The sequence below is a fragment of the Tamandua tetradactyla genome, chromosome X (genome assembly GCF_023851605.1).
Source record: "Tamandua tetradactyla isolate mTamTet1 chromosome X, mTamTet1.pri, whole genome shotgun sequence".
NCBI classification, from domain to species: domain Eukaryota; kingdom Metazoa; phylum Chordata; class Mammalia; order Pilosa; family Myrmecophagidae; genus Tamandua; species Tamandua tetradactyla.
The window spans coordinates 53,787,953-53,813,194 of record NC_135353.1 but is presented as its reverse complement, the minus strand read 5'-3'; the positions used below and the strand labels follow the sequence as shown (position 1 = coordinate 53,813,194).

At 34.4% G+C, this 25,242-nt stretch overlaps 1 protein-coding gene and 1 non-coding gene across 3 annotated transcripts in view; both read right to left on the bottom strand.

Moving 5' to 3' along the window:
- LRCH2 (leucine rich repeats and calponin homology domain containing 2) overlaps window positions 1–25,242 on the bottom strand; it is a 194,514-nt gene that overhangs the window by 15,864 nt on the left and 153,408 nt on the right. The window contains exons 15-20 of one of the 2 annotated variants that reach the window (XM_077146764.1): window positions 21,754–21,798; window positions 18,311–18,361; window positions 15,811–15,868; window positions 14,947–15,059; window positions 14,627–14,764; window positions 14,399–14,476 (exon numbers count right to left, since the gene is read on the bottom strand). In XM_077146764.1, the coding sequence (XP_077002879.1) occupies window positions 14,399–14,476; window positions 14,627–14,764; window positions 14,947–15,059; window positions 15,811–15,868; window positions 18,311–18,361; window positions 21,754–21,798 (483 nt within the window). The remainder of the gene's footprint in view (window positions 1–14,398; window positions 14,477–14,626; window positions 14,765–14,946; window positions 15,060–15,810; window positions 15,869–18,310; window positions 18,362–21,753; window positions 21,799–25,242) is intronic. The other variant, XM_077146765.1, reaches the window with a different exon arrangement.
- LOC143672373 (small nucleolar RNA SNORA35) lies at window positions 17,832–17,962 on the bottom strand. The gene has a single exon (XR_013169826.1). It is a non-coding gene; the product is annotated as a small nucleolar RNA SNORA35 (small nucleolar RNA).

Below are 25,242 nucleotides of genomic sequence, written 5' to 3'. Positions count from 1 at the left end.
AGGACATACTATATTCATGGATTGGAAGACTAAACTTAGTTAAGATGTCAATTCTACCCAAATTGATTTATAGATTCAATGCAATAGCAATTAAAATCCCAACAACTGATTTACAGAAATAGGAGAAACAATAGCCAAATTTATTTGGAAGGGCAGGATACCCTGAATAGTGAAAAATACCTTGAGAAAGAGGAATGAAGTGGGAAGCTCATACTACCTGACTTTAAATCACATTAACAAAGCTATAGTGGTCAAAATAGCATGGTTCTGGCATAAAGATAGATATACTGACCAACGGAATTGAATTGAGGATTCAGAAATAAACCCTCTCATATGCAGGCAATTGATCTTTGATAAGGTGGTCAAGCCAACTCACCTGGGACAGAGTAGTCACTTCAACAAATTATGTTTGGAGAACCAGATATCCATATCCAAAAGAATGAAAAAGTACACCTATCATACAATTTACACAAGAATTAACTCAAAATGGATCAAAGACTTAAACATTAGAGCTAAGAAATAAAACTTTCAGAAGAAAATATATGGAAATATCTTAAAAATCTTGTGACAGGAGGTGATTACGTAATCCTTACACCCAAAAGCATGAGCAATGAAAGAAGAAATAGATAAATGGGATCTCCTCAAAATTGTACAATTTTGAGCATCAGAGGACAGTAAAGTTAAATGGCAGTCTACACAATGAGAGACAATATTTGGAAACCACATATCAGATAAGGATTTACTATCCAGAATGTATGAAGAGATCCTAAAATTCAACAACTAAAAGACAAACAACCCAATTTAAAAATGAGCAAAACACACTGACAAACACTTTTACAAAGATGAAATACAAATGGCTCAAAAACATGAAAAGATGCATAATGCCACTGCCTATCAGGAGAATGCAAGTCAAAACTACAATGAGATACCATCTAACACCTAGTAGAATGGCCATTATAAAATAAATAGCCCAATAACTGTAAAATCTTGGCATAAACTTTTTACTCTCTTTGGAAGCATTTTTAAAAAATACATTGTGCCAGTTTGAGAGTATTATGTATCCCAGAAAAGTCAAGTTTTAATCCTGATTCCATCTTGTGGAGGTAGCTGTTTTTTTAATCCTGATTCAATGCTGTAGGTTGTAATTCTTTGATTAGATTATTTCCACAGAGATGTGGCATGCCCAATTATGGGTGTTATCTTTTGATTAGATGGAGATGTGACTCCACCCATTTAAGACGTATCTTGATTAGTTTACTGGAATCCTTTAAAAGAGGGAACATTTTGGAGAAACCTCAGAAATGGCAGAAGTCTCAGAGTCAACAGAAACTTCACAGTAGAGCTGACACAGGTGCAGACATGTGGAAAATATAGACACATATGTTCGGACATGCTTGGAGCCTAGCAGAAATTGCCATGAGATTCTAAGCAAGCCAGAACCTGGAGAGAGCCAAGGGAAGCCAAGAAATGAAAGCCAGCCCTGGAGAGGTAAAGTGAGGAACTTTAGGATCTCATACATACAGGAACAGAGGCTGAAAGCAATGGAGCCCAGGAACAAGGGACCAGCAGATGGCAGTCACATGACTACCCAGCTGACAGAGGAGTTCCTGACCCATTGGCCTTTCTTGAATGAAGGTAACCTCTTGCTGGTGCCTTCATTTGAACACTTTTACTTCCTTAGAACTGTAAACTTGTAATTTTTAAATTCCCCTTTATAAAATCCATTCCATTTCTGGTATACTGAATCTCAGCAACTTTCAAACTAATACACGCATACATACAAAACCCCCCAAAATCCTCTAGGCAGTTAAAAGACAAAAAATAAGATTAAAGAGTTTCAAACAAAATTATACTATTAACTTCTGGAATAAGTAATTTTAATTTTACAGTCTTTTGACCCTTGCATACATTTGCGCTCCTTTAATGAACATAACTGTAAGATTTATGGACTTGGAAAAAGACTTCCCTTTGTAAGGAACCCAAGTCCTCACAGATTATACATAAAGACCAAAATACAATCACTTAATAAGCTCCAATGAAAAAAGTAATAAATCACTTAAAAAAATAAAATAAAAGAGAAAACTACTGATGCTGGACAGGATGTGGAGAAAGAGGTATACTTATTCACTGTTGGTGGTACTGTACAATAATGCAAACACTCTGGAAAGCAGTTTGACATTTCCTCAGGAGGCTAAGTATAGAATTGCCATATGATCTAGCAATTCCATTACTAAGTACATATTCAAAGGAACTGAAGGCAGGGACAGGAATAGACATTTGTGCACTGATGTTTATAAGTGGCATTATTCACAATTGCCAAGAGATGGAAATAGCTCAAATGTTCACCAATGGACTAGTGGACAAACTGTGGTACATACATATGATAGAATATAATATAGAAGAAAGACAGAATAAAGTCATGAAACATGCAACAACAAGGATGAAACCTAAGGACTTTATAATGTGTGAAATTAGCCAGAAAGAAAAGAACAAATACTGTATGGTCTCACTAATACAAACTAACATTAATGAGCAAACTTTGAGAGTTACAATTAAGAACACAGGTTTTAGAAGACAGAAAGAGAGTAGAGATCAGGCATATAATGCTGAAGGAGAATAGAATGTTCAACAGGATTGATTCTATAGACTCAGAAACGGAGCACAATATTATCTGTTTGTAGAACAGTATTGTAAGTACACCAAAGATGAGTGTGAGTATGGCTGGAAAGGAAGGCAAGGGGTAGGTACGACTCCAGAAGGAAAAACAGAAGATAAAGATGAGGTCTGTGTAACTTAGTGAAACTTAGAATGGTCCATGATGGTGATTAAATATGCAAATATAAGAATGTTTTTGCATGAGGGAAACAAATTAATTTCAACATTGCAAGGTGTTAAAAATGAGAAGGTACATGGAGAAAATACAATCTATGCAAATTAGTCTATAGTTAACAGTAACATTGTAATATGCTTCCAGCAAACCTAACAAAGGCCATATACCAAAGCCAAATGTCAATAAGAGGGGGCTAGAAAGGAGGGTTATGGGATTCTAGGTGTTGGTGTTTTCCCTTTTTATTTCATTTTTTAATTTTAAATGTTTTTAGTTTTTCTTCTTTTATTCCTCTTCCTCTTTTTTTGCAGAAAAAAATGGAAATGGCTGCATATATGTCGTGGTGGTGAGTGCATAAGTATGTGATTATATGGGAGCCATTGATTATTTACTTGGTATAGATTATATGGCATGCAAATAAAACTGTTTAAAAAATAAACAGAAAAATACAAGTGCTGGAGAAAATACAGAGAGAAGGAAGTCATACTTACCCCTTGCCTTCCTTTCCAGCCATACTCACACTCATCTTTGGTGTACTTACAATACTTTTCTACAAACAGATAATATTCTGCTCCATTTCTGAGTCTATACAATCAATCCTGTTGAACATTCTGTACTCCTTCAGCATTATATGCCTGATCTCTACTCTCTTTCTGTCTTCTAAAACCTATGTTCTTAATTGTAACTCTCAAAGTTTGCTCATTAATGTTAGTTTGTATTAGTGAGACCATACAGTATTTGTTCTTTTCTTTCTGGCTAATTTCACACATTATAAAGTCCTTAGGTTTCATCCTTGTTGTTGCATGTTTCATGACTTTATTCTGTCTTTCTTCTATATTATATTCCATCATATGTACACTACTCATTGTTGAAAGTGAGTATCTCTTCACTCCATCTGGAGTGTCATCCTGTAGTTGTTCCACAGGAGACTACATACAGGATTGCTATATGAGGCTGCAACCCCATTATTAGGTATATACTTGGAAGAACTGAAAGCAGCAACATGACTGGACATTTGCACACTGGTGTTTATGGAGGCAGTATTCACAACTTGCAATGGATGAAGGTGACCTAAGGGTATGGAGAACTGTGGTATATACAGAATAGACCTATATGGAATATTGAGGAAGCAAAATGGAATGGAGTTGTGAGGCATGAAACTAGGTGAATGGAATTTGAGGACAAACTGTTAAATGAAATAAGCCAAAAATGAAAAGATAAACATTATAATGCCACACTGTTCTAGTCTGCAAAAGCTACCAGAATATGATATACCAGAAATGGAATGGCTTTTAAAAAGGGGAATTTATTAAGTTCCAAGTTTACAGTTCTAAGGCTGTGAAAATGTCCAAATTAAGGCACCAACAAGAGGTTACCTTCACTCAAGAAAGGCCGATGAAGTTCAGGGTTTCTCTCTCATCTGGAAGGGTACATGGTAACATCTGCTAGCTTTCTCTTCTGGCTTCTTGTTTCATGAAGGTTCCCTAGAGGCGTTTTCCTAATTCATCTCGAAAGGTCTCTGGCTCTGTGGACAATGTTGGTTCTAAGCTTTTTCCAAAATGCTTCCCTGTTAAAGAGCTCCAGTAAGCAACCCCACCTTGAATGGAAGGAGACACATCTCCCTGGAAACCATCTAATCAAAAGTTGCCACCCACAACTGGGTGAGTCATATCTCCATGGAAACAATAGAAAAGATTTCACCCAGCAATATTGAGAGTTAAAGGACATGGCTTTCCTGGGGTACAGAATAGCTTCAAACCGGCACACACACTAATATGGACTAACTATAATGTGCAAACTATGAGAACTGAATCTGAGAGCATAAGTTATCAGAGGGAGGCTTATTGTAAAGGTTTCTAGATAATAAGCTCTTACAGCAGTCACATCTATTCCTGAACTGTAATGGTCACTTCTAAATTCTGAGATACTGAGCTCTGTGTATAAGATGATCCTCCCCTGGAACTCTGGGTATCTGTGTGACACCTGAGACTCAGAGTGAGATTGCTTCACCTATGAAAGCCTTACCCCATACAGCAACAGTTAAAAAAAATTAGACTTTAAGATATGAATGAAGCTGATCTGGTATGACTAAGATAAATCAGACTAAAGGGTAAAGGATGGATGTACTGTATTTTAAAACTTCAACTTCTGTGTGAGACCAAAGGAAGAAATGTTTATTTAGTGAAAAATTTATATTTTATGTAGCGCACTATCTAATTTAACTTGTATGGTCAGTTTATTTGAGTACCACAAATTACTCAGAAACTTTTTGGCTTGGATAGGTTTGGGTGATGCCGATATACCCCAAAGTCATTTGGGCAGAGAATAAAAAAAGTATTTGCAAAGCTCCCTTCAGGGACTGGGGGAAATGTGGCAATATACTTCCCCACCTGGGGAATTCATGATATTCTTGCAAGCACTGGGGACTCCCAATTTAACAGGCTGAGCCCTCGATCTTGGGGCTTGCCCTTATGAAACTTATTCCTACAAAGGAGAAGCTAAGCCTACTTATGATTATGCCTAAGAGTCACCTCACTCCCAGAGAACCTCTTTTGTTGCTCTCTCGCTAAGCCAACTCCACGGGTAAACACACCACCTTCCCCACTATGTGGGACTTGACTCCCAGGGGTGTAAATCTCCATGGCAACATGTGACCCGATTCTCAGGGATAAACCTGGTCCCAGCATCATGGGATTGAGAAAGCCTTCTTGACCAAAAGTGGGAAGAGTAATGAACCAAAATAACGTTGCAGTGACTGAGAGATTTTAAATAGAGTCAAGAGGTCACTCTGGAGGTTGTTCTTATGCATTATATAGATATCCCTTTTTAGTTTTTATTGGATTAGAAAAGCTAGAAGGAAATACCTGAAACTGTTGAACTGTATTTCATTAGTCTTGATTCTTGGAGATGGCTGTATAAACTATTAGCTTTTACACTGTTACTATGTGAATGTGAAAACCTTGTGGCTGACAGTCACGTCACCCTTCTGTATGCACAGAGCACAAAAAATGAGGATGAAAATAAATAAATAATAGAGGGGGTAGGGGGTATGGAACATTTTTGGTGTTCTTCATTTTTCTTTTTATTCTTATTTTTATTTTTGGAGTAATGAAAATGTTCAAAAGTTGATTGTGGTGATGAGTGCATGTCTGTATGATACTATTAATCATGGATTTAACACTTCGGATGATTATATGGTATGTGAATATATCTCAATAAAATTGCATTAAAAACATCTATGGCTCTGGTACAGGGACAGACATACAGATCAATGTAACTGAGATTTCAGAAATGTCTTAAGTATCAAACATTTTTGTGTACTGCCTATGCATCCATCTTACATTAGCTAAGCCACTTGCCTCAACATTGACATTTGACCTAATTAATATGGAGCTTTCCAAACCTGGAGCAGAAACTCCCCTAGAGCCCAAACCCCATCTGAGGCCACCACGCACACAATTCACCTAAGAACAATAGCTACTCCCAAATGATAAACAAACTATCCTCATCGTCCTCAGAGCCCTGTCATTTTCCCTTTCCATGTGTGTTTTTTTTCAAGCTAACCAATCCTTGACTGCCAAAGGAAATCCACTAACCTCTACCTCTAGAACACAATAAAGGCATAAACTTACATGTCACTCTTGCTCTACCTGTGTACTTCCAATCTGCTTGTTGAGCCACCCGAGCTGATTATGCTTCTCATCAACCCTTCATAGGACCTGTGAGTAACAAACTATCTTTTCTCAGGAATTATGGCCTTGCTTTCCCAGTGTTGCACCTGACCTCTCTTGGACTCAAATTTAAAATCCAATTTAATTAACACCAAACATTAATTAATCCCTCTCCTCTACAGCCAGCTGATTTTTCAGAAGGGTGCCAAGTCCACTCAGTGGGGGAAAGAATAGTTTCCTCTGCAAATGGTGCTGAGAAAACAGGATATTTATATGGAAAAGATTGAAGGTGATCCCCTACCTCAGCACTACTTGCAAAAATAACCTCAAAATGCATCAATGACTTAAATATAAGAACCAAAGCTATAAAAATTCTAGAAGAAAACGTAGGAAAACATCTTTTGGAGCTTGTTTTAAGCAAGAGTTCTTTAGAATCTACAGAAAAATTATGAGAAACCAAAGAAAAATAAATAAATGGGACCTCCTCAAAATTAATAGTTTGTGCATCAAAGGACTTCATCATGAAAGTAAAAAAGCAACCTACAAAGTGGTAGAAAATGTTTAGAAACTTCGTATCTGATAATGGTTTAATATCCAGAACATATTAAAAATCCTGTAACTTAACAACAAAAAAGACAAAACCCATTTCAAAGTAGGCAAAATGGGCGGGCCACAGTGGCTCAGCAGGCAGAGTTCTTACCTGCCATGCCAGAGATCCGAGTTTGATTCCCAGTGCCTGCCCATGCAAAAAGAAAGAAAGAAAGAAAGAGAGGGAAGGAGGGAGGGAGGGAGGGAGGGAGGGAGGGAGGGAGGGAGGGAGGGAGGGAGGGAGGGAGGGAGGGAGGGAGGGAGGGAGGGAGGGAAGGAAGGAAGGAAGGAAGGAAGGAAGGAAGGAAGGAAGGAAGGAAGGAAGGAAGGAAGGAAGGAAGGAAGGAAGGAAGGAAGGAAGGAAGGAAGGAAGGAAGGAAGGAAGGAAGGAAGGAAGGAAGGAAGGAAGGAAGGAAGGAAGGAAGGAAGGAAGGAAGGAAGGAAGGAAGAAAAAAGTAGGCAAAATACTTGAATACACATATCTCCAAAGAAGATATACAATTGGCCAACAAGATATACACCTGAAAAGATGCCCAAGATCTTAGCCTTTCGGGAAATGCAAATGAAAATCACAATATTTCATACCCACTACAACGGCTACTATTTTTTTTAAAATTGTAAAATAACAAGTGTTGGAGAGGATTTGGAGAAATGAGAATACTCATTCCTTATTGGTGGGAATGTAAAATTGTGCAGATGCTGTGGAAAAGTTCGGCAGTTCTTCAAAAAGTTAAGTATAGAATTATCATACGAAATGGCAATTTGAGATCTATACCAAAAAGTATTGATAGTAGGGACTTGAACAGATATTTGCACACTAATGTTCATAATGACACAATTGCCAAAACATGAAAACCAAATGCCCATCAACCAATGAATGGATAAACAAAATGTGGTGTATATATGTGTACATATATATTACACACACACACACACACACACACACACACACCAATGGAATATTAATCAGCCATAAACAGGAATGAAGTTTTGATACATGCAACAACAAAGATAGCATGCTGGGCGAAATAAGCCAGATATAAAAAAAAAAAAAAAATCACACAAATATTGTATGATATCACTGATACTAAATAATTAGAATAAGCAAATTCAGAGTCAGGAACTCTATAATACAGGCTATTGGGAAAGGGTGGGGGTGGGGAATGGAGAGTTAATGCTTAGTGGGTACAGTTTCTGTTTGGGTGATAAAAGAATTTTAGGGGGCCATGGTGGCTCAGCAGGCAAGGACGCTTGTCTGCCATGCCAGAGGACCCGGGTTCGCTTCCCGGTGCCTGCCCATGTAAAAAAAAAAAAAAGAATTTTAGTAATGGTTGGTGGATGGTGGTGATGGTAGCATAACATTGTGCCTACAATTAATAGTAAATTATATATTTATATATTTGTATGTGGTGAAGGGGTGAAATCTTAGGTTGTATAAATGTTACTAGAATAAACATGAAAATAAGAAACCATAGAACGGTACAACACAGTGAACTATAATGTGAACTACAGACTATAGATAACAGTGTAATTATAATAAAATTGTTTTATCAATTGTAGTAAATGTACCACACTAATTAAAAGTGCTGATAATAGGAAAAAAATCCATATTTGAGGTGGGGTATATGGGAACTCTATTTTCTGATGATGTTTCCATAAAATAAAAACCCGAAGCTAAAAGCATGCCTAATCGTGAAAAACTGGATGCTTTCTCCTAAGGATTAAGAAACAGGACAAAGATATCCCCTCTCACCATATCTATTCAATAACCCAGTGGAGAATCTTACCAAGGGACTTAGGCAAGAAAAATAAATGACAGGCATCCAGATCTGAAGGGAAGAAGACTTGCTTTTATTCACAGGTCATATGAACATTCATACAGAAAATCTTATAATATTTACAAAAAGCTACTAGAATTAATAAGTTTAACAAGACTGTAAGATACAAGATCAATATAAAAAAGTCCACTACATTTCTTTATAGTGGTAGAAAAAAATCAGAAATTGAAATAAAAATAAAATAACAGCATATTCAGAAGCATCAAAAATATGAGTTATGGATAAATCCAAAAAGAGTAGTATAAGGTCTATACAGTGAACATCACTGTGCCGGTTTGAAAATATTATGTACACCAGATAAGCTATGTTTTAGTCCTGATCCACTCTTGTGGGAGCAGACATTTCTTTTAATCCTGATTCAATACTGTAGGTTGGGAACTTTTGATTAGATTATCTCCATGGAGATGTGACAAACCCCACTATGGATGTGATCTTTTGATCAGATGGAGAGGAGACTTCACCCATTCCAGGTGAGTCTTGATGAGTTTACTGGAATCTTCTAAAAGAGGAAACATTTTGGAGAGAGTCAGAAACAACAGAGCCAACAGAAACTTCAGAGGAGAGTTGACACAGATGCCGACACTTGGAGAACAGAGACACAGATGTTTGGAGAAGCTTGGAGTCCAAGAGATGTCACCATGAGATGTTATGCAAGCCAGAACCTGGAGAGCCCAGGCAAGCCAAGAAATGAAAGCCAGCCTGGAGAAGCAAAGTGAGGACCCCGCCACCACAGGAACAGAGGCTGAAGGCAACAGAGCCCAAGAGCAAGAGACCAGCAAGGGACCAGCATGTCTTCCCAGCTGACAAAGGTGTTCCAGACACACTGGCCTTTCTTGAATTAAGGTATCTTTCCCTGGACACCTTAGTTTGGACATTTTCATGGTCTCAGAACGGTAAACATGTAACTAATTAAATTCCCTTTTTAAAAGCTGTTCTATTTCTGGTACATCGCATTCTGGTAGCTTACAAACTAATACAATCACTGAAAGAAATTAAAAATGGACAAAATAAATGAAGGGATATAGCTTGTTCATGGAATTGAAGGCTCAATATGCTTAATAGAGCACTTATTGCTAAGATGTTCTACAGATTCAACACTTTCTATAACAAATTAATCAGATTTCTTGTAGAAGTTGACAAGCTTATTCTAAATTTATATGGAAGTCCAAACCCAAATTAGATAAAGTGGCTATAAAAAAGAAGAAATTTGGAGGGATATCACTATTTGTTTTCAAAATCTGTATTAATAAAGGCAGTATTGTACTGGTGTGAAGACAGAAAAAAGAAAAAGCGAACATAACTGAAACAGAACAGAGAATCTAGAAATAGCCCAAGCATATTTGGACAGCTGATCTTTGTTAAAGATGCAAAGGTAAATGAATAGAAAAAAGACAGCTCTTTATCAAATAGTGCTGGACCAAGTGGATTTCCACATGTAAAAAAAAATGAATTCAGGGAACTTCTTCAAACTAATAAAGGGCATCTATAAAAACCCACAGGTAATACAATACTCTGGTAAAAGACCAAGTGCTTTCTCCTATGATCAGGAACAAGACAACAAGGCCCATTTTTACCACTTTCATTCAACATTATACTTGAAGTTCTAGCCAGGGCAATTAGGCAAGAAAAAGAAATGAAAAGTATCCAGAATGGAAAATGAAGAAGTAAAACTATCTCTATTCAGAGATGGCATGATCTTGTCGAGAGAAAATCTTGAGAAATATACGCACACACACATATGCACATACTATTGGAACTAATAAATGAGTTCCGCAAGGTTGTAGAATATAAGATCAATAAAAGAAAAATCATCTATATTTCTATACACTAGCAATTGGTAATCCATAAGTGAAATTAAGAACACAACTCCATTTATATAGCACAAAAGAGAATAAACTATTCAGGAGTTAACAGAAGTTCAAGGCTTATATGTTGAAAGCATGGTCAAAATAAATTAAGGAAGATATAAATAAATGGCATGACCTCTTATGTTCATGAGTTGGAGCACTACAAGTTGTCAGGATGTCAATATTCCTCAAATTGATGTGCAGATCCAATACAATCACAATTAAAATCTCAGTCGCCTTTTTTTTTTGCATGGGCAGGCACTGGGAATGAACGCGGGTCTCTGGCATGGCAGGTGAAAACTTTGCCTGTGCTCACCATGGCCCGCCCTCAGCTGACTTTTATGCAGAAACTGACAAACTTATCCTAAATCCATATGGAAACGTGAGGGTATCAGAATAGCCAAAAAAAAGTCCTGAAAAAGAAAAACAAACTTGAAGGACTCACATTTACTGATTTCCAAAACTTTCTACAAAGCTATAGTGATGAAGACAGCATAGTACTGGCATAAGGAAGACATATAGATAAATGAAACAGAATTGAGAATCCAGAAGTAAGTCTTATATTTACCATCAATTGATTTTTAGAAAGGGTGCAAGACAGATCAATGGAAAAAGAACAGTTTCTTCAACAAACTGCTGAGAACACCGGACATTCACATGCAAAATAATAAAGTTGTTTTCTTGCCTCACACCATACATAAAATTAACTAAAAATGGATCACAGACCTAAATATAGGAGCTAAAACCATACAATTCTTAGATGACAAAGTAAGTGTAAATCTTCTTGACCTTGGATTAGGCAATGTTTCCTTAGACAGGACACCAGAACAGAAGCATTACAGGAAAAAGATATCTGGGGCTTCATCAAAATTAAAAACCTCAAGTGAAAACACAAGCCAAAGAATGGGAGAAAATATTTGCAAATCATATATATTTGCATCCAGAATAAATAAAGAGTTCTTACAACTCAATAATAAAGAAAGATATAACCCAACTAACAATGGATAAAGGATTTGAATGGACATTTTTCCAAAGAATATATACAACTTGTCAATATGCACATGAAAATATTCTCAACACCATTAGCCATAAGGGAAATGCAAATTAAAACCACAAGATATCATGTGGTTTTATAAACAATAACAAATGTTGACAAGGATGTGGCAAAATTAAAATCCTCATATCCTGTTAGTGTAAATGTAAAATAATGCAGATACTTTAGAAAAGAGTTTGGCAGTTTTTCAAAATCTTAAACACAGTATTATCCTACGGCCAAACAATTCCACTCCTGGGTATGTATCTTAAGGAAAATGAAAATACATATCTATGCAAAAGAATCAACATATTTGCCCAATTCCAGACTTGACAAAAGATAAACTTTAATTCATGCTTTGCACCATATTTAAAAAACTCAAAATTTGTCATAGATCTAAATATAAAACCTAAAATTAGAAAACATCCAGAAGCAAATACTGAAGAAAATCTTTGTGACCTGAAGTTATGCGAATTCTTAGAGTTTAAACCAAAACCACAATCCATCATAAAAATGATAAATTGTAATTTCAAATAACTTAAAACTTACGCTGTTTGAAAGACACTATAAGACGAATGAAAAGACAATCCACAGACTGAGATACTATATTTATAAACCACAGGTTTAATAAAGGACTTTATGCATAATTTACCATAAAATCTCAAATTCAATCATAAGAAAACAAATAATCCAATTTAAAAATGAACAAAGGTTAGAATAAGCACTAGAAAGGTTAGAATAAGCACTAGAAAGGTTAGAATAAGATGGTCAACATCGTTAGCATTTAGGAAAATGCAAATTAAAACCAAAATAGCAACCACCAAATACCTATTAGAACAGTTAAAATTAAAAACACTGACCACACTAAATGTCATTGCAGATGAGGAGAACTGAAACTCTAATAACATTCCTGGTAGGAAAATAAAATGGTACAACCACTTTGGAAAACAGTTTTGTACTTTTTAAAAAGTTAAACATACATAACCATGTGTTGTAGCCATTCCACATATGAAAAGCATATATGCATTTCACATAAAGAAAGCATATAGCCATACAAAGACAAGTACATGAATGTTCATAGAAACCCTTATGTGTAGTAGACCCTCAAACTGAAAACAACCCAAATGTCCATCTAGAGGCCAATAGATCAACAAATTGTCGTATGTACAAATAATGAAATACTACCCAGGATAAGAAGAAATGCAACAGCATGGATGAATTGTGAAATAATTATGCTGAGTGAAAGAAACCAGAAAAAAAATCTTTCATATTATGTGACTACATTTATATAAAACCCCAGAATATGGTAACTAATATATAAAGATAGAAAGCAATTAGTGATTTCCTGGGAAGAGAAGGACTGCTAAAGGCAAGGGGAAATTTTGGGAGGTAATGGATTTATTCTCTTGAATATGGTGATGACTTCACAGTGTATGTGTTTGAGTGTATATATGTCAAAACATCAAATTGTACACTTTATTTAAGTGTATTTTATTGTATGTCAATTATACTTCAATAAAGCCATTTTAAAAAGAAAAAATTCTAAAGAAAACAAAAAATTAAATGAGTAAAGAATTGACTAAATTTTAATTTTTCTGAATTGAGGAAAAAATTGAAGGTAAAAACAAAGAAAAAACATAAATGGCAAAACAGTAAAATGTATATAATGCAATTATAATTAATAAAGAACCTCCCTTTTTCTTCTATTTTTTCACTAAGAGATTAAGAGCACAAAAAAGGAAGAACACTAAATTTTCAAAATTTAAAATTATAAAACACATGTCAAACATAGAGAAAAGATAAATAGAATAAATAGCACATAGTTTCCAAATTATCCAGTAATTCATGAAATTGTCCATACATTAAATTATATTTATTCACATGAGGAAAGAAGTTAATGCGGAATCTGTAGACCAGAGTATGACACTCTTCGAAAGAGAGGTCAGTGAGCACCAATCAATTGTATTCTTCTAATAATGCCATGTCCTCTCAAGAGTCAGTCATGCTCAGGATAGGTTTATAATGTTTTCAAAGAAATCAATATGCTAATTAAATATATTTATTATACAATTAAAATAGTGCTTTAATCCTTAACATTACAGTATTGCACTTATTATATGCAACAAGCCAATTCCTACAAATTTCATGCAAAATTTGTTCAGTGCAAGTATTATCAAAATGTTACTAAAATTCCCAATTTGACAATTCAAATGAATATTAAAATGCTGTTCACACAGAATGCAAACCTCTCAATCAGAATCTACTCATGGATTTTCAAAGGAGTGCAAATGTCCTCCAGGAAGAATAATAGTAATGGCATCACAACCAAGTTATAATATGGCCACAGAGCTATGTTTAGTTAATGATATGCATGATTACTAAACCCTTTTACAAATGGCATTGAAAGCAGCTTATAAACATTCACTAGATAGCTCCTGCAGTTAACGCTGGTACTTAGTATAAGATGTCAAAAGAAGATACTCATTTTTGTGTACAGAAAGCATCATTATTGATTCCTATTGTGAAGAACCCCAGTTTGCATGCATAAAAAATTAATATTATAATGATCATTTTGTTAGATAAGTCTCAATTACCTGGGAGACACCCAACTTTTTACAGGCATCAAGAAAATTTTCTACATTTCTTCGACATTTAGCCATGCTCAATTTAGGCTGTAAAGTAAGAAAAAAAATGATTTTTAGGCATTAATACAGAGATTAATCAAAACTGAAAATTGAATTTATTGAGGTATACTATCTAAAGGTAGTTTTAAGAAGCTATATTTTCCTTTAGGGAACTTATATATTGTACACAAAACTTACCACAGCTGGTGATGGTACATGAATACTAGCTACAGAACGTGGCCTTATATGATTGGCTAAATGACAAAGAACAACCCCATCCATCAGTGCAGCTCCAATATCATCAGGCAAAATTACTTTTAACCTGGATTCAAGATTCTATAAAGAAAATAGGTATAAATCACAGATATTTTATCTGAATAAACGTTATATATTTATATTACTAACCACTAAATAATGCAAACATTTTAAAGAGCATTGAAAATAAGATTCATATACCTTATTAATTTTCCAAATTAAACAATTTCTGCAAACAGATCTGAAAGGTCAATCTGACTTACACTGCGAAGTTGTCGTATTTGCTCTCGTTCTTCCCGTAAGTGCTCCATCTTTCTTCTCATTGTAAATCCAGGATCTGCTGCCCCATATTCCTGGCGAGACGAGCGGCTAAAAGCTATAAAAACAGAAATTTCCTAACTTATTAAAAAGCTAATAGGAAGGAGCAACCATCGATGTGGCGAAAGACACATTATAAAAAGGATCAGTACAAAACTGCTATAAAATGCTATTACTTATTAATACATTCTAAAACAATTTTACAGAATATATTTGAACTCTACTTATCTGCATAATTAAAAGCAACAGGGAACACAAGTGTAACAATTTCTACCACCTATACATTTTCTTATTTAAATGTTAGCTGAAATTTACAAGCCATATTAAAAATGATTACTGAACATAATTCCTTTTTTTAAAAAGGAAATTATTCTTGAAGGTCAATACAGTTATTCAGGAATAAAAATTATAATTCAATACCTTGCCAAGTAACATGGATCCATTTTCTTTTGGGCTTGCCAAATGCGAAAAGATCCCTTTTTAAAACCACAATATAATGGAGTGCTATAATTTCAAACAGTGTTTGGTCTGCTGGCAGAGTGGTCATTCTAAGAGCAGTTACAGTAGAGTAGAAATAAGACTGCAGTATATCTAAAGCAAAAAGCTGAGGTTTCAGGAGCTTGAAGGTAAAGAGGAGGAAAGAAATGGGGAATGGGAATCGGAAAGACAAATAAGGTTAAGAAAAAATTACTTTTAGGAGAGGGGAAAGAATCTACGTGTACTTAAAACTACGGTATCAAGCCCATTTAACTGGGAAACTCTAGTTTCATAGATAAGCAGTACGTTTTATTTACAGAATATACAGTTACCTGATCTAGGCTTCAAACCAAAGGGACCGTGTGAAAAACCATCAGTTCTGTCATATTCCTAAAAACATAAAACAAGTAAAACCTCTTTTCTTTCAAACAATAAAGGCAGTAATTCATATCGATGCCAATTTTGAGATATACTTATTTTCCTATAATTAGTGGAATAAAGAAAGGTAATGTGCATTATGATTCAAGTTAATACATTTCTATTTTAAAAGGTGAATAAATATTTGCCAATCAACCTATGTAGGCCTTTAAGTTCTTATCTCTAATAAAATAAAGAAATTTAAAATAAAATGATTACTGATATGTGTATAAAATAAATAGGTATTATTTTTGAAAGAAGAAACAAGTTAAAGTCTCTTTAAAAAATGTAAGCCTCAAAGAAAAGGAAAGTGAATTTGGCAACATTCATGCAGTATCTACTTTGGACTAAACAATCTGAGGCAAACCCACATATTAAACTAATAGAGGCTGCAGAGTGACAGATGATGACTTATTACCTCTTCTATTTGATTGCACACCATTTCAAAGTGCTTTTAAACAGAGTAGTGGGCTATGGAAAGAACTGTGGTATATTAAAAAAAAAACCCTGAACCTAGATTCAGGAAGCTTAGGTTTAAGTCTTGGACAAAACATTTAATTTTTCTGTAACTGTTTCTTCATCTTTAAAACTGGGTTACTGTGAAGATTAAATAAGCTAAATTAAATTAAAGCACTTTGAAACTGTAACGTGGCAAAAAAATGTAATCTTAGATGCATTTTATTTCATCTTCGCAACAATTCTGTGAAGTAGGTAGGGTCTGGACTTCAGTCACTTCTATGTCATTTACTAACAGATGTCTTTGGGAAAGTTATCAGTCTCTTCAGCTGTAAAATGATGAGGATGACACCTAGCTCAGAGGACTGATTTTAGGTTAAAATATATGAACAAACATGTTGTTAATTGTAAAACACTGTGCTAACTGCTTTCACCATTTTCCTTTCACAGATGAAACTGAGGCAGAAATAATTCTGTTGATTCTCTGAATCTTCTGCTAACATGATAGAGAGTTCAAGCTGAGCATTAGTTCAGCTACCAAAATTCATGCTTACCACCCTATCCATCTACAAGTATCAGATTTGCCTTCATCATTTTGGTTAAAGCATTATGAATTCCTAGTCTAAAATTTCACTTATTCAAATGCAAGGAAAAATGTTTTATAAATACAATGTTATTTACTTCAGAAAATTAGCACCAGTACACTCCCCTATGAACACAGATAACCAAATAATAACAGCTAGGCAAAAAACTAACCACTTATGCACTTACATTTGTCATAACAACGTAAAAGGAAGAATTTATAAAAGCATGGAAAAAGACTAATTTTAAGATATTATAATTTAAATTATTTTGAGTATATCATACCATTTACCTACTATAAAAACAATTTAGTCACATGTTTATCAAACTAATGTCCAAATCCATTTCAAAGTTTTATAATAATATTAACTAAGACAACCCACCCAAAACAACAGACAATCTTGGCTTTTTTTTTAAAAAGTGATACCACCTAAATATAATGAAACATTATCTACTTAATTAAAATTATAAGTGAATCTGAACCATTAAATCATTCAGAAGAAGTTGTGAGTTCACCAAAATATGCATAATCACTTAATTATGAATGCCAAAATACTTTTAGAATACTAAATAAGATAATCTGAAGTAGGAAAGATATCGTTTGAATGTTTAAAATTTATCTCTTGCTTAAGATTGAGGAATGAACAAAAATAAGAGGGAACTATAACCACTGACTACCGCAGATTTATTGCTATTGTAACTATTATTGCTTGTTAACTCACTTGTAACATTGCCATTAAAAAAAGAAAATTATCTTGCTTAAAAACAATCAGTTTTAACTAAATTAGAAGTATTAGCTATTCAAACCACCAGAGCATTTGGTTGAGATTTCACAAAATGTAATTTTCACATAACACTTCTCCCCATGTCCCTGCCCTTAGGTGTATGTTACCAGGAAATGTGTACCCTCCTGTCGATAGGAACAACCCACTGCAGGGATGTTTCTCGTGGAAAAAGGAAATTTCTTTCGCATTGCTTTCAGACCTAATTGGTTACAAAAAAAAAACCAAAGGCCATTGTACAATGCTGAAGTACTATTTTAAAATTTAAATTTTAAAAACTGTGGTCAAAATCCATCATTTATTTCAAAATATGGATGAATTACAAAACATGCAAACTTTTTATAAGCTGAATTCTTTTCTGTGATTGATGGGCATTTTCCAATTTAAGTAATTCATAAACAAGTGATATTTTTATGAATATTGTATAAAAGTTCATGTTCTTCGAATTTTTATATGATAGAAGGCTTGCACAAACTAACCTACCATGGATTTTAAAATATGGTTAAATAAATTACATTGCAAAAAAGGAGATGAGGTTACAGAGAAGAGGCTAGGAAGAAACATATATATACACATATAAAAACAGAACTTGTACCTCAGATGATACTGGAGATTGTGGTGACATATTAGCATTATCACTGTCTTGCTAAAATATAAAAATAAAAAGATGAAAGATGAAATTAAAATATGAATGATGATTTAACCATATAAAAGGAATACCATTTAGCTCCTTGCTACTCAAATTGAGGTCTGTGAACCAGCAGGATCAGCACCCCCAGGAAACTTGTTAGAAATGCAAAATTTAAAGCCCTACCAAAGACCTAGTGAATCAGAATCTGCCTTTCAATAAGAATTCCCAATGACTGGTAAGCACTAAAGTTTCAGAAGTACTGATCCATTCATATGGAATATTTTCCTATAATTTAATTCCTTTCCCACAAATGAAAAATCTTTTCATATTTCTTTAAAAAGGTTCCATGTGTTAATGTTAATTTCTGATGGGAAATAACAATGATGTTGTGATGGTTACATTCATGTATCAACCTGGATAGGCTATGGTATCCAGTTGTTTGGTTAAGCAAGCACTGGCCTGATTGTTACTGTGAGTATATTTTGTGGATTTAGATCATCAATAAGTTCATTGCATCTACGACTGATTACATCTACTTTCAACTAAGAAGGTTGCCATCAACAATGTGAGAAGTGTGATCCAATCAGTTCAAAGCTTTAAAAGGAGAAGTGATAATTTCAGCAATCAGATGAAAAGATTTTCATCTCTACCTCAGCCTGCCAGATTCTCCTGGGTAATTCATTGTAAACATCCTTCAGAATTTCCAGCTTGCAGCCTGCCCTACAAAATTTGGACTTGTCCATACTCAGTTATGTGAGCCAATTCCTATAATAAATTTCATAATATTTACATATTATATATGTATGTATCTCCTATAGGTTCTGATTCACTGGAGAACCCTGACTAATACAGATATATATGGAGACAGGCAAAAAATTCCATCACCCGAACTAAAAACTTTAACCTGGAAAATTACGTGTATATCCAAAATAGGCTTAGAAAAAATTTATAAAGAATTTGATTGCATTAAAATAATGTTAAATGGCCCAAAACCATGACTAATGTATTGCCTACTACAAAATACAAAAATCTTGACAGTTACCTTTGGATATACATACTAAAGAGGGCATTTATTCATTTATTTCACAAGTGCTCACTGACTACCTACTACATTTTAGGTGGTGTGCTGGACACAACAAGTAATGAAGTTTAGTAAACTATTATCCATTAAAGGATATTTTAGTCTGGGGCAAAATAAATACATATATAAAGGTAATACAACATTCTCAGTATAATGACAGAGCTATGAATGGTATATTGTGAGGCACAGATAAGGGGCATTTGGAGGAATGGAGGGAATGATAGAGAAAGGAAGTTATGGATGGTTCCCTGAAAAAGTAAAAACTGATTTAACCTATAAAGGTTCAGTAGGTGTTTACCAGGGACAAGAAGACAAAGGTACAGAAGCAATAAATAGAAGGATAAGTGCAGAAAACTTTTGGGCAGTTCTGTGTTGCTGAAGGGTAAAGTGAAAGGATGGGCAAGTTGTGTGATGAGGCTGAGATGGCAAACAAGGCCTTATGGAGAAAGGCCTAGAATTTACACTCTAAGTAATGGGGAAACATTGAAAGTTTCAAAGCAAGGGAATGATCTGATCATATTTGTGTTCTTTGAAACAATCATTCTGGCTACAGTCAGGAGACTAGATTGCAGGAAGGGAAAGGAGCAAAAAGCTATTACAGTATGCAGGCAAAGAAATGATGATGGTCTGTAGCAAAACAGAAATAATAGAGATGAAAGGGGGAATGGATTCAAGATATCTGAGTTGAAAAATACTAGATCTTGACAACTGATTAGATGAGATGGGCAGGAATAAAAGGGAAATGAGAAGGGTCATGGTGAACATTTAGCTCATAGACGGGCAAACTTTTCTGTAAAGTGCCAGATAGTAAATATTTTAGGCTTTGTGGGCCAAAAGATCTCTGTGGCAACTATTTAAATCTGCTTTTATAGTGCAACAGCAGTCACAGGCAAACGAGTACAAAAGTTTTAGGTGATGAGCAAGATTTGGCCTATGATCCACGGTTTGCCAACCCCTGCTTTAACTGAATGGTGAATGGTGAGAAGCCAATAACTCAGTAGATCTCAACTTTGGATGCACATGAAACTTACACGGGAAACTTAAAAAATCTCACTGCCCATGACACATCATACCACATGCCAATTAGAGTATGTCAAGGGCGAAACTGCCATATCAGTATTCTTTAAAGCACACCAGATGATTACAATCTGCAGCAAAGCTGAGAAGCAATGCACCAAATATTAGATACTACTGAAAAATTAGGGTTAGAAATAAAGATCAAAGCTAAGTTTTGAATATAGTGAGCCCTAGTGGGTTATGGGATATATCAGTAGAATGTGCTGCAAATAAAGACAAGGTTAGAAGATCAGAAAGGCCTGAAGGTCAGGGAAGAAGTTTGGACTAGAGATACAATCTGAGAGGCATCAACAGATACAGAAGTGTTGTTCATTGAAGCCTTGAGACCTGATGAAACCATTCAAGACACCATGCAGTGGTCCATGCCCTAGGCAACAACAATATTTAAAGGACAAGCTGAGATTTTGTGGAGTAGGTGCAATGGAGAATAGGTGTGCAGGAATTGACTGCGTTTACTTACATGTAAATAAGAACAAACATGCCCACACAAAACATGTCATTCAGACTTAGTCATAGATATTAACGAAATAGATGACCACTATTGGCATAACTGCCTATCATTTCATTTATCCCAGTAAATACTACTAGAGGCTATGGAGAGAAAATGGGTCTGTAGGCTGGGGAAAGATAAATCATCTGGCTTTATTCTTTATTTTTCCCTGTGAGATTCCTTTCCCTAAAAATAAAGGAGTTTTCAGAAACAGTGTCAAGCACCCAATATCAAATTAACTACCAATCTCCCCAATCAAAAATACACAAAGCTTAAGTATTCACGGTGATGATAATGTATCATTTTAATAATACTAGAATGCTGCATAGCTTAAAATAGCATGGCAGAAAAAATTACGGTAGTACAGAAACTGTAGAAATCTAATTTTAAATTCTGAATAAGTGTACAGAATTTATGGAAAGAGAATTCTAAGTTTCTAAAAAAAAAGTCTCAATTGGTCACCAGATTGATTTAGGAAGGTAAAAAATGGTCAATTGTAATGAAGATAAATTCATGGATTCTAGGTACAAGATGAATGATAATAAGATTATAAAACTGATCTATTAGAAATTTTGTTCTAAATGACATTATGAAATTACATGTTTAAATTATATGATGATGTACAAAGTTTTTATTATTGGAGACTCATGCATTAAATTAATGGCAAAGAAACTAAGAGATGAATTTTATCCTGATTGAGCTAACTACTATGAAAAGTAAATATTTCCAGTAACTGCTGATAGAATGCTCTTTTCTTACCTCATCATTTTCATTGCCACTTGAATTCTTCCTTGATGATTTATACTGAAAAATATTTAAAACACATGTATTTTTAACTTATGAATTCTCTACTAGTAAATTATATGTGATTTTATTTGGTACCTTAATGAAGTTATCTGACACTAAATTTATGTACAAAACCATTTTAAATAGTCCTATTACCAACAGCTAACACTTACAGAATAGTGTTTTCAATGTGCAAAGCACTGTACCAAATACTTTACATATATCAAGTAATATTTCCCTCCTAAGTTAACCACATTTCCCACTTATTAAGGTTTGAAATCTGTGGGTAGTCTTAAATTTCTCCTTTTTCTTAATTCACAATATTCAGTATATCATCAAGTCAGTTTTTTTGTAGTGTCTCACGGATTCATTTCTTCTGAATACTCACAACTACTATCTTATCCTAGGACCGCATTACCTCACACCTATATTCTCACATGTGTATTCTCTCCATTCTAACATATCATCATTACTAAGAAACTACTGATTTGGGGTTAAAACAAAAAGAAACACTACATTAAATATATATATTGACTGAACAAAAACAGTAATAATGATAATAGCTAATACTTATGCTAATGCTTACTATATGCCTGGCATACATTGAAGAGTCCTATATTTATTAACCCACTTAATCTTTATAACAATCTTATAAGATAAATACTATTATCATTCTAACTTTATACTAAGGCATAGAGGTAAGAAGTTTTGTATCAAAAACGCTAATATGTGAAAAAATGCTTCTTAGAATCAAGCAAATATATTTGACAATCACTGGAAATCTTACTTCCGGTTCTTCCTCATGCCAAATGATTCTGCTTATCATTTGCAGATTAAACTTCTCAAAACATTACTTGCAATTTATAACCCTCCTATTGAAAACCTATCATTTTTATTATGTTCAATTTTCTCTGCCTGCTCTCAAGGTTCTATTTAATGGCTCCTTTTACTTATGCAGCTTTATCTTCCATAACCCTTGGAAAATATATATAACCTTCTTGATATACCAACTACAAATTAGTGAATGAGCTGTATTAGGGATTACATGTGCAAGGCATATGTAATTCAGCACAACTATCAATAATCTAATAAGGTGCACTTTCCAGTCAATCCCAGACATAGCCTTAATATGCGTTTTCCCCAGTATTCCAGATAGCCACTGACTAAAATCACAACACCCCTAGAAGAAAACACAGGGAGGAATCTCTATTACCTTGGATTTCACAGTAATTTCTTAGATATGACACAAAAAGCACAAGCAACAAATCAAAAAAAAAAAAACAGATAAAATGGACATGTCAAAATTTAAAACTTTTGTTTCTCAAAGGACACTATTAAAAAAGTGAAAAGAAAAGCTACAGAGTGGGAACAAATAATTATGAATGATTTATCTGATATGGGTTTAAAACACAGAATATAAAGAACTGCTACAACTCAACAACAAACATGCAAATAATCCAATTTTAAAATGGACCAAAAAAAAGATAAGAAAAAATACAACTAATGCAAATTATGGACTATAGTTAACAGTAATATTGTAATATTGTTTCACCAATTGCAACAAAGGCACTGTACCAATGCTAAATGTCAATAATAGGGGGGTATAAGGGACATGAGATTTTTCTTTCTGGAGCAATAAGAACATTCTCAAATTGACTGTGGTGTCGAACATACCATTCTGTGATTATACCAAGAGACGCTGATTGTACAATTTGGATGGATTGCATGGTGCATGAATAAAACTGCTTTAAAAAATGGGCAAAAGCCTTGAATAAGCACTTTTTCAGAGAAGGTATCAGACTTATTTTTAAATTAAAAGGAAAAAAAAAGCCCAGAAAGGTTAGGCAATTTACCAAAGTCACATAGTTAGTAAGTATCCAAGTTCGACTGGAATGCAAGTAACTTGATTCTAGGAATTCATGCTCTTAACCACTATGCTATACTTCTATCTCTAAATCATGAATGATTAGTAGGAATTTGTCAATAAACTAACTAATGTGCATTCCAAGAAGAGAAAAGCACAATGGAATAAAAGAGCACAACCCGTGCAGAACAAAATGAATAATTTAATGCCGCTAGCGAGGACCGTGAAGTGTGACAGGTGATGAAACAGGAGAAGTAGGTAAGGGATGTCTCATGAAGAATTTCAAAGTCCAAACTTTACCCTGTTGGTAACGGGGAACCAATAAAGAAATTTAAGTAGAGAATTTTGCAAAAGACTATGAATCTAGACTAAGGGTGCCATTAAGAAGCTATTAAAATTGCCCAGACAAGAAATTACTAGGATTTTAACAAAGGGTAGTGGAGACAGAGGAGAGGTGATGAATTAAGAGAAAGGATGTGTAATTAACAAAGCTGGTGACCAAATCAGATGAAGAAAAGAAGAGAGGTGGGCGGGTCACGGTGGCTCAGCAGGTAAGAATGCTTGCCTGCCAAGCCCGAGGACCCGGGTTCGATTCCCGGTGCCTGCCAATGTTTAAAAAAAAAAAGAAGAGAGGGAAAGAATCAAGGAGAACCAAGGAATACAGCTTAGATGGATGGATATTGCTACTATTAATTCACAGACTAGAGAGAAGCAAGTACATGTATGTAGGGCCTACAACCAATCAGAAACACAAGTCTAAAGATCAGAAGAACAAAGTTTAATAGTGTCCTTTGATAAAGATTTAGTTTTAAATTAAAACTAAATTTACTTAGAAATTTAGACTAAGCAGAATATAAGAGGTATCTATCTAGAGACATGAAATCTCCAGAGAGCTTTTATAGTAAGCAAACAGAAGCACATACATTCAAGAAGAAAAATCATAAGAAAAGTTAGGCAAGGGCATCAAATAGATTACAAAAGAACCAGGAAAGAAAAATCAGGTGGAAGCCAAGAAAGCAGTTTCTAGAATAAAGATGCAATCATCATTGTCAAATACTAAAGTGGCTTTTGCCTTTAGGAGGTACATGTAACCTTTAATGAGGGACTAAATTCATGAAGAAATGGAAATGAATGCTGTGGGTTAAGAAACAAGCAGAAACTGAAGACTTAGAAATGGCAAGTTTGTCCCTGAAAGAAAGCAAAGAGATAAATAAGGCAACAGATGAGAGGACAATCAAGTTTAATGATAAATGTCTGAGTACATTTATAAGGTGAAAATAGAGAAAAGACATAAAAGAGGTAAAGGATAACTGATAAAGCAAAGAAACAGGATGATGTATTCAAGAACTCAGATAATGGGACATGTATCAATGTTACTCAACTACTATACTAATTAAAAATATTCATTACACATGAAAACTTAGAAAGACAATACTGATTTTGCATTACTGTACATACTTAAAGGTACTAAAACCCAAATCTGATATATAAATAAATTTGAAAATATTTTATGCCTCATTTTTTCATTATGACAGTTTTCTCTGATAGTCTGAATTACTGATGTTTTACAATACCCTAAATTTGGATACTACAACAAA